This window comes from Panthera leo, chromosome A2, assembly GCF_018350215.1.
Source record: "Panthera leo isolate Ple1 chromosome A2, P.leo_Ple1_pat1.1, whole genome shotgun sequence".
NCBI classification, from domain to species: Eukaryota; Metazoa; Chordata; class Mammalia; order Carnivora; family Felidae; genus Panthera; species Panthera leo.
The window spans coordinates 143557424-143572098 of NC_056680.1; the positions used below are offsets into that span (position 1 = coordinate 143557424).

At 57.2% G+C, this 14675-nt stretch overlaps 1 protein-coding gene across 1 annotated transcript; it reads right to left on the minus strand.

The window, feature by feature from the left end:
- Positions 1 to 1659: 1659 nt before the first annotated feature.
- On the minus strand, positions 1660 to 11500 carry PRRT4 (proline rich transmembrane protein 4). The gene is made up of 5 exons (XM_042927634.1): positions 11435 to 11500; positions 9447 to 10168; positions 9257 to 9361; positions 8790 to 8909; positions 1660 to 3944 (listed from the first exon to the last, which is right to left on the minus strand). The coding sequence occupies exons 2-5, from the start codon at positions 10090 to 10092 to the stop codon at positions 2119 to 2121; spliced, it is 2697 nt and encodes an 898-aa protein (XP_042783568.1). The 5' UTR covers positions 10093 to 10168; positions 11435 to 11500; the 3' UTR covers positions 1660 to 2118.
- Positions 11501 to 14675: the final 3175 nt, after the last annotated feature.

Sequence of the window (14675 nt, forward strand, 5' to 3'; positions counted from 1 at the left end):
GGGGGGAGAGACAGACAGGCCAACAGACTGACTGGGGGTATGTGGGCTAGGACTGCTCTATCAGAGCGCGTGTGCATGAACTCCGGGGTCCCCTGGTGGGTAAGAGTGAATGAGCAGGCTGGCAAGCGTTAGGGTGAGGAAGAGGTGGCCGAGAGTTGAGTGTGAGCAGAGGCAGATGGGAGCATAAGTGGAGAAGAAAGGCAGCAATTTATCCGAGCAGCAAGCACTCCTTGCATGAGACAAAGCAGCTCCGATGCTGGGTCCGCTACGGCGGCTACGGCTACGACAGCAGTGAGAAATGCCTGTAATTAGGAGGCTGGCAGTTCTCTGGGCCTCAGCCCAGAGTGACTATGCAGCAAGAATTTCTGAGCCAAGTTGAGCCAGGTGATGGAGGAGACACGGTCAACACCACTCTAGTTCCATCCTCCACGGTGCCTGCCCCACCCTCTTCTCATTGTCTTCCCTACTATGACCCTCACTCTCCCCAAACATCACTGACTCTTCCTTCCTCTGAGGTTCCAGACCCTGGACACACCCCTCAGGCAAGACAGATCTTCATGCGCAAGGAGAGCAGTGCATTAATTCTTCCACTAGTGTGTGGACCTGGTCTGGTGAGGGCCCACCCCTCCGGACCTCCCTGTTTTCCTTCTGGGTCCCCCCCTCCCCGCCTTCCTTCTCGGATTCCCAAGAGTTGATGGGCAGACTTGGAAGAAAAAACACTCCCATTCCTGTTTTTCCACTTCAAGCCTGATATGTTGTGCCCCTCTAGGTTTCCGTGTGATGGTGTGATGTGCGAGACGTCTGCCAGAGCACTGGCAGATTTTCACTTTCAAACCTAATCTTACGACCCTGTTTTGGCGCCACTCCGAACTTCCTGCATTTTAGCCAAATGACAAATGCACTCTGCAGAGCGCAGAGCCAAATTCTCTGAACAAGGGAGGGGTTACAGAGTGCCTGGTGGCCAGGGTCTCTGCACGGTGAGTTCTGCTTTGGTGAGTAAGACGGGGCAGGGGTTTGGGAAAGGCAGGCTTTCTTCAGGGAGGATCTGCACCTGTGGGAGATGAGTGCCAGGGAAGAGGGTTTGTGAGTCCGGCCTTGAAGAGGCCCTATTGGTAGGTGGAGCAGGTAGTTTCCTCTGTGAATCCAGAAATCGTCTGTAACATGGCAGGGAGATGACTGGGGATCCCAGATCAAAGTGATCCAGCCCTTGACGTGTCATTTCCGTGAAGGACTTTACCACCAACTGGTCCCTAGCCAGCTGTCCACCACAACCTGCAGCCAGGCTCCTAGGAATGCAGACATTTCCACCAATGACCGTGGAGTTCCCGCCTCACCTCTCAAGGCCAGTTTCATCTCTGACAAGCCACTTCCCAGAGAGTCAGAGGGCCTTCCAGGGGTCACTCCCAGGACCCTCACTCATTCCAGCTACAGGACAATACTTGCAGTCAGGAAGGAGGGTCACTGGGGTCTGAGATGAACTCACCCCACCCCAACACCGCTTCTCTTCCCGAACTGATGGAACCGCTGCTGCTGTTGCCTCATCTAAGCTTTTCCAAGAAGATCAGACCTTTCTCTGAAAATATTTTATTGATAAATTAACTCTGAAAGCGTTCACCTCCCACCCAACTGCTGTAGAGTCTCCTAGATGAGCTATGGACCCTTCTATGGGGAAGGATCACATGGAGGACAGGGAGGCTCGCTCATACAGGAATGGGATTCCTGGGTATGGCAGAGGTGGGTTTGGGGACTGAAGCCGGTCTCGAGGTCCTCTGAGGACAGCCCCTCTCACTCAGCACCAGAGTGGGGAGTGGTGGTCAGGAGTGGAGCACCTTGGGGCTTTATTGCTGGTGAATGCCAAGGAAAGTGGGACCCCTGCCAGCCTAGAATTGCAGCAGAGGGCATCAGAGCCCAGGGCTCCAGAGGAGGTGGCACTAATTCCCAATCAACAGAGCCTGGCTGCTGACCCACCCACCCACCCAGGGACCCCTGGATGGAGAAGGAAGCGGGGAGAGGTATCTGAGCCAGGCAGGATTGAGGAAGGGTTACAGTGTGCAGGTCTCGGGCAGAGCAGGCGCCAGGAGGGGGCGAAGGCTGGTGCACCTAGGGGGGGGCGCCTCTTCACAGGTCTATGGTGTCGCTGCCCATGCTCAGCTCGTCGATCTGTCGGCAGGCGTCCAGGAATTGCTCCTGCAGCAAAGCTTCTGCGGCCTGCAGCTCAAGAGTAGGCTCTGGGGAGTCGCGGGAGGGTGGGGACAGGGCCTGGTAAGAGCCTGAGCCCGGGAGGCTAGGGCTGCTTCCCGAGGGCCGCGGGGGACTGAGGACGCAGACCAGCGGACAGCGTGGAGGCCTGTCGGGGCTGGAGCATAGCAGCATGGACGAGCTGTCCCTCGAAAGTCCGCACAGTGAGCCGGAAGAGGCGCTGCTGCCCGCGGGCCAGGCCCCGGGAGAGGGGAGCTCCTGCGGTGCGGGAGAGCCAAGGGCCTCCTCAGACCTCTCATTGGGTCCGGCCCCGGTCTTCGCCCCCAACGAGGCGGTGCGGTAGAGGCCCAGCCCAGGCAACGCTTCCCCGTAGGCAGGGCCCTGGAAAAGGCCGGGAGTGAGCAGGGCCTCGCTGCAGAGGGCCTCCTCAATGCTGCGCCGCAGGTTGATTGGGGAGGGCGGGCGGAAATCCACGGTGTAATCGCTGCAGGGGGAGGAGGCCGGAGAAGGGGCCGGGTTGGCCGCCGCGCCTTCGAAGCCCCGGCAGCCGCCTCCCTGGAGTAGGAGGTCGGGGCCCGGCCCGGCCAGGGCGCACAGCTGCAGCAGCTCCGCGTCGCCACGCGCGATGGCGCCACCCAGGGGCTCCTTGTCGGGGGGCCCGGTGACCCAGCCCCCGGGCAGCAGCGGGGCCGCGTGGCCCGGGGACAGGCGGAAGAGCTTGGCCCAGCAGCGCGGCGGCACACGGGGGCTGCAGAGCGCCGGGTAGAGGCCCAGCAGCGCCAACGGGAGCGCGACGCCCACCTCGCCCAAGCGCAGGCCTAGCTGGAAGGCCCACCAGGGCCAGGGTCCCTCCAGGCCAGGTTGGCCGCCATAGCCCAGGGCGTGCAGCACTTCGTAGCCCTGCAGGGCTCCGCTCAGCAGCCCGAAGGTGCCCGCCACCGGGGCTGTGCGGGCCGCGCGCCGCCAGGACTCGCGCGGGGCGAAGGGGCTGCGAGCCTGCGGCAGAGGGGTGGCGCCCTTGAAACCAGACCCTCCCAGGGGCGCTCCGGCCCGCCGCCGCCTTCCCCCCCAGCAGGAGAGCGCCAGCAGGAGCCCAGAAAGGAGGGCGGCGAGGAAGGCGTGCAGTCCGCGGGAGGCGAGCCGCAGGGGCCGCAGCGGGCGGTGGGCCGCGCTCCCGAGGGCGGCGGCGGCCGCCAGCCCCAGCCCCAGGAGCAGGAGCGCGGCCAGCCCGGCGGGACACCGCGGCGGGCGCGGCCGGGCCAGCAGCAGGCAGGCCAGGCCCAGGCCGGCGGCCAGGCAGGGCAGCGGAAGGTCCTGCAGCAGCAGCCAGGCGAGCGGGGGCAGCCGGTCGCGGTGCCCATAGGCGTCGTAGAAGAGCGGGAAGGCCCGCGTGGTCCCGGCCGACAGCAGGAGCAGGTCCAGCAGCGCCAGGCAGGGGGCGCCTGGCGGGCAGCGCCAGGGCAAAAGGGCTAGGGCCAGCAGCGCCAGCAGGGCCACTAGGCCGAAGAGCGTGCCTACCCCGTACACGTGGGCCTCCCAGGCCAGCCCCCAGCGAGCTCTGGCCTCTGCCCAGTCGGCCTCCAGGGTCAGGAAGAAGAGGGCCCTCGGGGCCACAGGAGGCTGCCCCTCGCGTTCAGGCAATTCTCCCACGATGCAGGACCCTGGCCCACACTCTGGCTGCACGGAAGGCTTCCCAAGGCTGGCAGGAGAGGGGTCATCCGGGCCAGAGGTGGGCCTGGTGGGGTCTGTGGGCAGAGAACGTTTGTCTGAAACAATTATGCAGCCCTCCTCCTCCCCTCCCCACAGCCGGTGACCTGTATACCAGTCAGAGTCTCATAGCATCTAGGACACCCTTGTCTTAAATACAATGCTCACCCTCTCAGCTGCTCGAGCCTTCCCCTCCCCATCAAACTCCTCACACAACACTTTCAGCTCTCATCCCTTCCCCCCATCCCTAACCCACCCCCCCACCCCCCCGCTTTGTTCGTTTCCCTTCATCACTCTGTGATTCTACTGAAAAGAGTTTTTAAGAAGCCACAGAACTTTACAACTGGAAGGACCTGGAGAAGCCCCCTCTAGTTCAATCCTCTGACGAGAAAGAAAGCTTGATGAGAACAAAGATTTTTGTTTGCTTTGCTCACATCTGAATCTCCATGCCTAAAATGGTACCTGGCCCAGAGTTGGCACTGAGCAGATATTCCCTGAATAAATGAATCCTCTTTTTGCCCCATGAAAACACCGAGGCTCTACAGAGAAGCAAAGTGACTTGTCCAAGGTCACAAATCGGCAGAGCTACCACTAGAATCCAGATTGAAGCACCAGTCTGAGCCTCTTCTCGTGATTCCAGAGCTTTTTCATGACACTGATTTGCTTATCTCTTATTCTGTGCCCCTGACTCCCAACTCCCACCTTGGTGCTAAGAGAAGCTTCCCTTGCCCCTTTTCAACTGCCCCCCCCCCTTTCTGTCTCTTCAGGAATAGCCCCTACACACATATGCATGCAGGCAGCAGGGGGAGAGGTAAGACATTCCCGTCCCCAGCACCTGAGGAAAACACAACCTTTCCCATCCACTGGCCTTCCTGTCTGCCACACCCCCAACTCTTGGCTTACTCATGGCCATGGTCCCCATCCTGACTCGATCACAAAGCCATTGGTCTAAGACTCTTAATATATAAGCCACTTCAGTTCTCCATTTTATAGGTGACATTGAGATGGACTCCCCGGGGGGTCTCAAGGCTACCCTTGAACTCCCAGGAAGGAACCACTGGGAAGATCATAGTGGCATAAGGTGCCATCTTCGTGAGTGAGCCCCTCAGGTGCCCTAGGGTTTGCTAACTTAGGCCCCTAGCCCCACTCTGTGCACCAACACCTTCCCTACCCTCCCTGGGGAAAGGGAAGTCAAGAAAAAGAGGGTGAGGAGTAAGATCCCTAATTTACTTTCCTGGAGCAAGAGAAGAGTTGGAAAGAGATCCAAGGATTCTTCCCACGGCCAAGCAGCAAAAGAAGATGCTTCAGGCTGAACCTCTCCCTACTCCACCTAGCAAGCTCAGCAGAACGGCAGCTGCAAACACTATGGAGGGAGAAACATGGTGGTGAAGGATGGAGACACCCTGGTGAGGAGGGGAAGGTGCACAGGAGGCAGATGCAGAATGAGGGAGGGCGGGTCTTCTGACAGCCAGACCCCTGCCCCAGCAGCCTGGCCGTGCTCCAGCCTTGCCCCAGCTGTACAATATAGGAAGACCCCAGGTGCACTCCCACCCCCAGGCACTGCCAGCTCAGGCTGGGAACATGCAAAACACAGCAATCCTGAGGACAAGGAAAAGGAGTGAGGGGGGCAGAAAGCAGCTCTGGAGAGAGGAGGGGAAGATAGAATCAGACAACTGGGGAGGGCAGAGAGGGAGCAGCCAAAAATTAAATATACACAGCTTGCTGCCTACTGCAAATGGCGGTATGTGCCCTGGTTCCTGTTCCATCACATTCCTCAAGTCTGAATTGGGGAAGAGCACCTATTGCATAAGGCTGTTAGGAGGATAAATGGACGACGTGTCCAAATCTCCTCCGAGTGCCTGGTGCCTAATAAGCATTCGAGATGTGATCGTTGTTGGTATCATCATTATCAGCTAATGTTTATCACCGATCAGTCATCGGTTTGTGTCCACGGGAGTATGACTATTTCTGGCCTCAAACTAGTTCTTGGTTTAACTAACGAAAGGCTGCTGTCTCTCAGCGCGTCCTAAACTTGCTTAGGAAGACCACCGTTAGTCAAATGAGCAAACATCAACACATCGTTTCACTGTGCGAACCCTATCTAAAGAACACCATTTGGATGGACTGACCACCCCTGAGTGCCTAATGAAGACACAGACAGGAATTAAAAGGGGAACCATTCAGCTGGGATGGCTTGCTCATCAGGGGTAGGCATCAGTCCCACATGAACAGGATCAAATACTTGCACCTCCTCCTTCAACCCCCTTCCTTCGTCCTCTCGGATGCTCTTGCCCAACCACTTCTGGAAAGTGGATGAGTTCGCTTGGCGTTTCCTCGGCTTTAGCAGGCTCTGCAGAAAGGCAGTGAGACTGTGCCCGGGAGCCCCACAGCCTGAGCCAGCCTGGCACCCCTCACGGCCTCCTCTTCGCTCACTGTGCAGACAAGTACAGCTCTCAGAGGTCTGTCCTACCTCACCTTTCTCTAGGCTCCACTTCTTACCCAAGGGCCAGAAGAAACCCTATCTCTCACCTCTGTCCCCAAGCACTGTGGCAAGGAGAGCAAGTATTGAACATTACTGAGAAGCCAGGAAAAAATCAAAAGCAGAAAACAGGCAAAGTGTAGGCGTAGCTCAGGTGTCAGAGGAGGGAGTTCTGAACTAGGAGCATTGCTTCCTTGGGAGACTGGGCATACCCTGTGTACCCGGGGTTGGGCCATGTTGTAGGCAGGGACAGGCAGAGAAAACCCAGCTTCTGTCTTTGGAGAGTCCATTTGAGCTCATCCCCTGTTTTCCCACTTGAGGCTTGCCCAGAAAGAGCCCTCAGTCTCCCCCAGAGGAGTCCAGAAGATAGTGACTTCCTAGATCCCTCTCTGGAGGAGCCCTCTCTTACAAGGTAGTCCCACTCTGGCCCTGTGGCCCCTCTTGACCTCAGGGGCAAGAAAGGAGATAGGATGTCAGTGTGAGTAATTGGTAAGGTCACAGCTGGCTGGGATGGAGTCAGGGAGAGGGGCCTGCTCGATTTATGGAAAAGTCAGGCCTGATTATCTACCAGCTGTCCAGATCAAAGGGCTGGGGAATCTCTCTCTCCCAATAGAAGCTGTGGTCCATTCAGCGGCCTGGCCCCATTCCTCTCCCCACCCCCACCTCTCGGATCATAGAAGATTGATCCTCTTTGTAAGGGTCACTGGCATTTGAAATACTGGACAACTGTAAAGGGTACAGATGGCAGCCAATCAGAATAGATGTCGGCCAGGGTGTCCGGGGAGTGGAGGGGAGCGAGTGCTCAGGGGGCTAAGGCCAGTGGGTACTTATCAACTGGTAGGAAAGTCTTGCGATATGTTAATGACCTGCACAACTTCTTCCAGCTGCCTGCTGGTTCTGTCCAAGGTGAAGGGGACCCAATTCAAAAGAGAGGTCCTAGAGTCAAAGGTTAACCACACCTAGGTTAGAAAGATCCCAGAGGAGACAGGGACTCCCCTTGTCCCCTAATACACTGCTGGCAGGAGCAAGGCCCCTTGGCCTTCTCTTCAAGAGGCCTGTCGCCCTCCTGGGTTTATCTGAGAGAACTAGCCAGGAAGAGGCTGAGTTCCTGCAGCCGTCAGTAAGGAGGGGGGGAGGGGGTGGGGCAGCGAGCTGCGCTTCCTCTGATACTGTCCAGACTCATTAAACCTGCCTGGCCAGCACTGTCACCGAGGCTGACAGACCGCCAGCCAGCATCCTTCCCCCGGGGCCACAGAGCCTGCCCCCCACCCCACAGCAGATCTCTGGATGGGGAGGGGACAGCAGCCTCCTCGCCCACATGCAGTGACTGCTCCAGAGTGAGCTACAGTCAGGTGCTGTGTTAAGTCCGGAACTGGAAGGAGCTGGGGGACCAGTGCTTTCCACTGCGGAGCTGGTTCCTACTGTGAAGGGCTGAGCGGATTCACAGCTATAGTAAATGCTTTGCAGAACAAGGCTGGGCCTAGGGGTCCCTCTTCGTGGCTCCCTTGGCCTCACCTACCGGAGCCTGAGAGTGCTCTCTGCCCTGTGGGTCATGGTGGCCATCACATCTTGGCGCCAAGGTTGCGGGGTCAGAGAGGTAGGCTCTGGAAGTGCATCTGGGATGCAGTAAAGGCAGAACCAGGGTTAACAGCTACTATTTAAGAAACTTCAACTTCATGCCCAGCCTCATGCCAGGAGCTTACATGCTCTGGAGGCTTCACAATAACAAGATAGGTACTATTATTAAGCCCTAGATACTCGAGCAAATTTAGGCTCAGGAAGAGTAAATAACTTTCCCGAGGTCACCCAGCCAGTTGGTCAGTGAACTGGGATTCTGAGCCAAGTCTCAAGATTCCAGAGCCCCTAGTCTTTCCTCTGCACCACCAGCTTGTCTGGGTACATGTTCTGAAAGACTCCTTTAAATAAGGGTGGCGTCCGTCTGCTGAAGGTCTTCTCTTCACTGTCTTCCCAACGAGGGGCCCAGTTCTGCCCATATCTGACAACATGTCATGTCAGATCAGACGGCAAAGGAGAGAGCCCCAAGGTTGGGGCGGGGGGGTGGAGAGGCAGGCCAGGCAGACTGGAGTGAAGGGTGGAGTTGGTACTGAGGCTGTGGGAAATCATGAAGGAGTCCCTGTGTCTGTCTGCCTCTGATACATTTGTCTACATCCTGCGCTGCCTGTGGTTGCAAAACTCCCGGAGGACCATTACTTAACTCTGTGTGGGACCGTCCCCAGCAACACTTGTTTTCAGACCATTAATACGTATCGCCATGGTGACGATGAAGAGAATGCTGATTATGATTATGATGACAACAAAATAAAAGAGCCCCAGAACGCCAACGAGTGGCTAGCATGTAGTAACTGCTAAATAAATGTCATGTGCAAGTGAACTGGACACTTACCTAGTGATGCTGTTGCAACCGTGACAGACCTTAGGGAAGCAGCTGGGTCCAAAGGGCCTGAGCTTGGGAGCTTTCTCTCCAGGGGGGTTGGGGGTGGGGACACAGTGGTGCCAAAGAACCCTGCAAAAGGAGCACGTGGGGTTCAAGCACTATCCTGCCAGCCAGTCTTGGCAGTTGGGGCTTTGGAGAAAATCCTGTCCTTCCCCAGATCTTGCCCTAAGGGAGCCAATGTATACCGAACAGGAATTGTAGCCACACGTATGCTGGGAGCTAAGCTACAAGGACCAAATCAGACTCAGTATGGCAAAGAGGGCATTTCCCCATAGGAGCAGTGGCCCGTGTCCCAGGCCCGGGGGAAAAGCAACACAGAGTCAAAGAAGACAGGGAGGTCTGATTAGGCCCCTAGCACGATGCCTGGCACGTAGAAGTGTTCCCTAAGTGTTTGTTGCAACAAAATAAACACTCACCTGGAGAATCTGAAACTCTAGAGGCAGAGCTTGGGGATCGAGTGGGGCCTAGAGGGCTTGGGCTTGAGAAGTTCCGCAGTGGGGACAGAGTAGTGCCGAAGAACCCTGCAAAAGGAGCCCGGGCTGAAGCTTCCTCCTACCTGCCAGGCTGCCCAGCAGGGGCTCTTCTCCAGATGGGGTAGGTACTCACCAAAGGGTCCCAGGCGCCCAGCAATCTCTGCCAGGCTGGCCCGCAGGCTGGGCAGCAGGGGCAGCGTTCGATGCCCGAGCGTGGGGGCTGCGCCTGCTCTCAGTGCCATGTCAAACTTCAGCTCCAGCTCGCTCTGGCGGAGCCTGGGAGGACTGGATGGAGGTGCCGTAGCTGTCAGAGCGGTGTCCCAGGTGACAGTGCCCATCCCGGGCTGATAGGGAGCAGTGGGCCGGTCAGTGGGCCCAGAGAGGGGGAATGTGGACTCTGGAGACTGGGAGGAGGCCCAGGGCGTAGAACTGCCTTCAGCAGAGCCCCACTCCGGGGGGGAGTTCCCAAGGGAGCCCACCAGCAGTTCCCAAATGGGGTCGGTCCTCAGCCCCCTGGCCACCTCTTCCTCTGGCTCCCGGCTGGGCCCAGGAGAGAGCGGCTGGGTCTCTGTGACAGAGATCCCCCAGGCAGCAGCAGGTCCCCGAAGGTGGAATTTGAAGTTAAGTCCCAGGTTGAGAGACAGCATAGAGGCCTCACTCTGAGGTGGTGGGGTCAAAGTGGTGAGAGGGACACCCGAGATGGAGGAGACAGGCTGGGGCCCCACAGGAACAGCAAGCAGGACCCAGCAGAACAGCCCCAGACAGCCATGCCCTGCCATGGCCCCACCTGGCCTTGGGTGGTGGCCTCAGTGGGCAGGGGGCTCAGTTCTTCAGCACCTTTTGAGCTTGAAGATCCTGGAGAGAGGAGAGGCGCTATGAGCGCTCGCTGCCTGGGATCAGATGCCCCAGAGAGAGGTTGCTGATCACAGAGAAGCAGGTGGTGGGGACAGGACGCAAAGGGTTCTGCCCAAGGAGAGTTGCCAGCTCCTCCCTCCATTCAGGCCCAGAACAAATCTCTTCCCTGCGGTTCCCCTTCTCTTCTAGCTAAAGCCCCTCTCCCAAAACCCCTGCTCCCCAACCTGCTCAATCTGGGGGCTGGGGCCTAAAGGCAATCAGCTGCCCTCATCCTCCCTGATAGCTGAGGGGGGGGGCACTCAGACTTCCCGACTCAGATCCTTTCCCTCCCTCTCTTCTGTCTCGCCTCCTGTCCTCCCTCAGATATTTATTGAGGCCTACTACGTGCCAAGCACCCTTCTGCTAGTACAACTGTGAACAAGCAACACTCATGGAGAAGCCTCACGCTGCTCCCACCCCCCACCCTGGGCTCCAACCTGAGATGTTGGCACCCTCTCTCACTCAGACCCCAAGGAACACAGGGCCCTGGGAGGGGCAAAGCGCAGAGCCCAGCGATCAGGCTGAGGTGGAGAAGGCAGCCAGGCTCCCGCCAGAGAGGCAGGGTGCCCTGGTCTGGCAGAAGCTGTCCCTTCCGCCTTTCTCCTCTTTCTTGGGGCTTGGCCTGCTCCCTTCCCCTTAACCCTAGAAGTATTTGGGGGGAGGGGCAGCTTGGCCAGCTCCGGCTTCCCGGGGAAGATGGCCAGGCAGGCAAGCCCCGCAAGGGGCTGCTGCAGCCGCGTCCTACCTCCTCCCTGAATACCCCCTCCATGAACACACATCTGGTGGGGGAAGGGGAGGGTGAGCCAGGGATACACGTGCACCCGGCCCCCTTACATCACACACAGCCACACCTAGCACCCGTGACACACTCACCCTTCACACACCCCTGCACACACACGTGTGCACACACCCACATCCGATTCTGCCAAGCCCCCTCCCTCTTACACGGGTTCAGACCCAAGCTCTGTGAGCTCCCAGCCTCCTCTCTCTCTCTCTCCCTCTCTCTCTCACACACACACACACGCACACACACGTCTCTCACAGACACGCACAGTGTATACAGTCACACAGAGAGGCACACACACCCCTACACACACATTCACACACTCCGTGCAGACACATCGCACACCTTCGTCCCCCTACACACCCACCACCCCTCGAAGGCTCGCTCGCTCTCTCGCTCACGCTGCTCTCGCCCTCTCTCTCCCCCTGCCCGGACCCGCCGACCTGTTCCTCTCGCTCCCTCCCGCAGGCGGGTCTCCTCTGCCAAGTCCCCCGAGAACCGGAGGTCGCGGCGGCCCAGGCGCCCAGCTGGACAACGCTCCGCCGAGTCTCGCCCCTTCTCTCGGTCGCGCCCGACGCCCCCTCGGCGAGTCCCGGCGACCGCGGCTACGCCGCCACACTGCCCCCGGGCCGGCTTGGCCCTGCCGGCGACCCGCAGCGCGGTCCCCCGCGGCCGGCCCGGTCCGGCCCTGCGCCCCGCGCTCCCTCCCCGCGGCGCCGCCTCCTGGCTGCGAGCCCCCCGCTCCCCGGCAGAGCCGCCCGCGCCGGGCTCCGCGGCAGCCGCGCTCTGACCGCCCTCCCTCCCTCCGCCAGCTTCCCTCGATCCCGCCCCTCCCTCCCTCTCCCCTCCCCCTCCCCCGCCCCCTCCCACCCGCGGCCCGCCCCCTACCCCGGCCGGCAGGCGGGCGCGCACCGCAGCGCCCAGCGCCGCCGCCTCTGTGCCCGACGCCCCGACGCGCGCTCATTCACCCGGCGCCGCCAATCGGCCGCGGCGAGCGCGGGAGCCTCGCTCTCGGCCCGGCGCCGGCCGCCGCACACTCCCTGGGCGGCCCAGCACACACATCCGCACGCCCTCCTTCCCCGGGAAACACAGCCTTGGGCCGAAGCCCCGCGCGCGCACACGCGTGCACACACACACACGCGCGCGCGCGCGTGTACGCGGCAGCCGGCCCCAGGACGGCACCCCGGGCCGGAAGAACCACGGCGTTTGTTAAGCCGTGAGTAGAAGTGTAATATCTCATTAGTCCTCACCACAATCCTCTGGGTGTCCCCATTTCACAGATCGGTAAATGAAGGCCCAGAAAAGTACCGAATTTGCCCAAGATTACACAGCTTGTCAGGGACCTCGTACCCAGTCTCTCTGCTGCCCTCTCTACAACCTGGTGGCTTTCGACAGTTGTACCGCTACACGGGAGTGCCGGCAACACTTCACAGGTGAACTGCAGGATGTCAATCAGTGTGTACCCTTTTTTTTTTTTTTAAACTGATCTCCCCCCAATACTCAAGAGTTTCAGAAATGTATGCCAGCAAGAATGCTGAGCCTAAACTGCATGTGAGCCGTGGATTATAACTTTTTTCCAGTAAGAGATGAAAGGAGAACAGTGAAGTCAGAGTGTGCAGCTTCAGGAATGTGAAAGCCCAGGCCAAGGCTAACCCAGTGTTGAAGATGACAAATGAGCAGAGTGGTCACTGTGGATACTTTATGGACCCTATTATACTGTCCCAGCGACTGATTTAAGTAGTTCCAGCTCTTCTGTTTGTATTATCTTGGGTCTCTAAATCCCTCCAAGTGTTCCTCCAAAAATGCTAGTATTTAGGGGCGCCCGCTGGCTCTGCCCGTAGAGCATGCGGCTCTTGCTCTCGGGGTTGTGAGTTTGAGCCCCACGTTGGGTGTAGAGATGACTTAAAAATAAAATATTTTAAAAATGCTGAAACAAAATAAAAATAAATACTAGTATTTAAAAGTATCAAGAGAACATGAAACAGGAGGCTCCTTGCAACCCATAAAGCTGTCCTTCAAAATCCAGACACCCCGTTGTGTTCCAAGCATTTGTGCTGGATGCTTTAAGAATATTCTCACTTAGGGGCGCCTGGGTGGCTCAGTCGGTTAAGTGTCGGACTTCAGCTCAGGTCATGATCTCACAGTTCGTGAGTTTGAGCCCCGCGTCGGGCTCTGTGCTGACAGCTCAGAGCCTGGAGCCTGCTTCGGATTCTGTGTCTCCCTCTCTCTCTGCCCCTCCCCTGCTTATGCTCTGTCTCTCTCTGTCTCAAAAATAAATAAAAACATTAAAAAAATTAAAAAAAAAAGAATATCCTCACTTATTCCTTATCACAAGCCAGAGAGAGAGAAATTATTGTCACTGTGCTATGGCCTTGGATGTGACCCTGACCCCTTTTCCATCTCCCCCTCCCCTGCTGCACTGTAAGGTTGGGGAGGGGCTGCTGAAAGAGTTACCTAGGGCAGGTTCTGTCTCAGTCACAGAGATCTCACATAGAGAGCTCACATAGTCATAAAGAGCTCACATAGAGAGATGCCCGGGTTAGGTGCTCAATGAATGTTAGATGAGTAAATAACAAACAAATGAATAATTCTGGGGTCCTTTGGACCATGGGTTGTGTTTCAGAAAGGCATCTAGGGCTCACCTTCTCATCACAGAATCCCTTCAATTGGTGTAAGAGAAAATCAGACAACCCACTGATCCCTTTTCCAGGGGATGCCTACGATGAAGGCTGGTATTTCTTCTGGGTCGCTAAACATAACATTGCGAAGGGCATTCCCTGGATGCATCCTCTGGGATCCCTATGGGATCCCTGTTTTAGTAGGGATCCTCCCCCCAAGCCCTTTAGGGGCTGCCTGAAGCCTGCATACTGGGATCCAGCCTCTAGTTTTCTCTCATATACTTAATAAAAGTTATCCTGCTAGAGACACTTCCCTTGAATCCTCCTCATAGAAGGGCTCATTTCCTGCTAATCGTGTTCACTTAAAGACTTCTAAATGGAAAGACAGAAATAAACACACCCCAGAACATTAAAACAGCAATCTTCCATGACCAAGTAGGGTTATTCCCAGGAATTATATTTAAAAAAATATATTGAAAAGGGAAGTTAGGGTTTTGGGTTAAGATGGTGATTAAATGCATACATCTAATTTCACTCCCTCCCAAAACCCCACTAAAATTTCAATAAAGAAATTTTTAACTCAAGAGATAAACCCTGAAGGATGGAGAGAACAGGAAAACAGACAACAGCCACAGAATTTTTGAAGCAGAATGGCAGACAGCCATGCGGTTACTGACTTATCAGCCCTGAGGAAAAAGACATCTCAACTGGCAGTGGGGAAAATGGAGCCAACTTGATTTACATTGCAAGGTTCTCAGAAGGCACGCAAACTGCCAACCAAGGTCCCTCTGGAACTGTGGAAGAGGTTGCTAAAATAAAGGCCATGATGAAAAGCAGTTAAATCCCTAGATTTCTTCCCTAACTCCAAGCCAGGGGACTACAAGTCCCTCCCCATCCCAGCCATGGTCTGGAAGATTTTCCTCTGAGGATGGTAAGATAGAGAGGGTAATTGGGGGCGCCTAAGTGGCTCAGTCAGTTAAGCGTCGCCTTCAGTTCATGTCACGACCTCACAGTTCATGAGTTCGAGCCCCGCATTGGGCGCTCTGCTGTCAGCACAGAGCCTGCT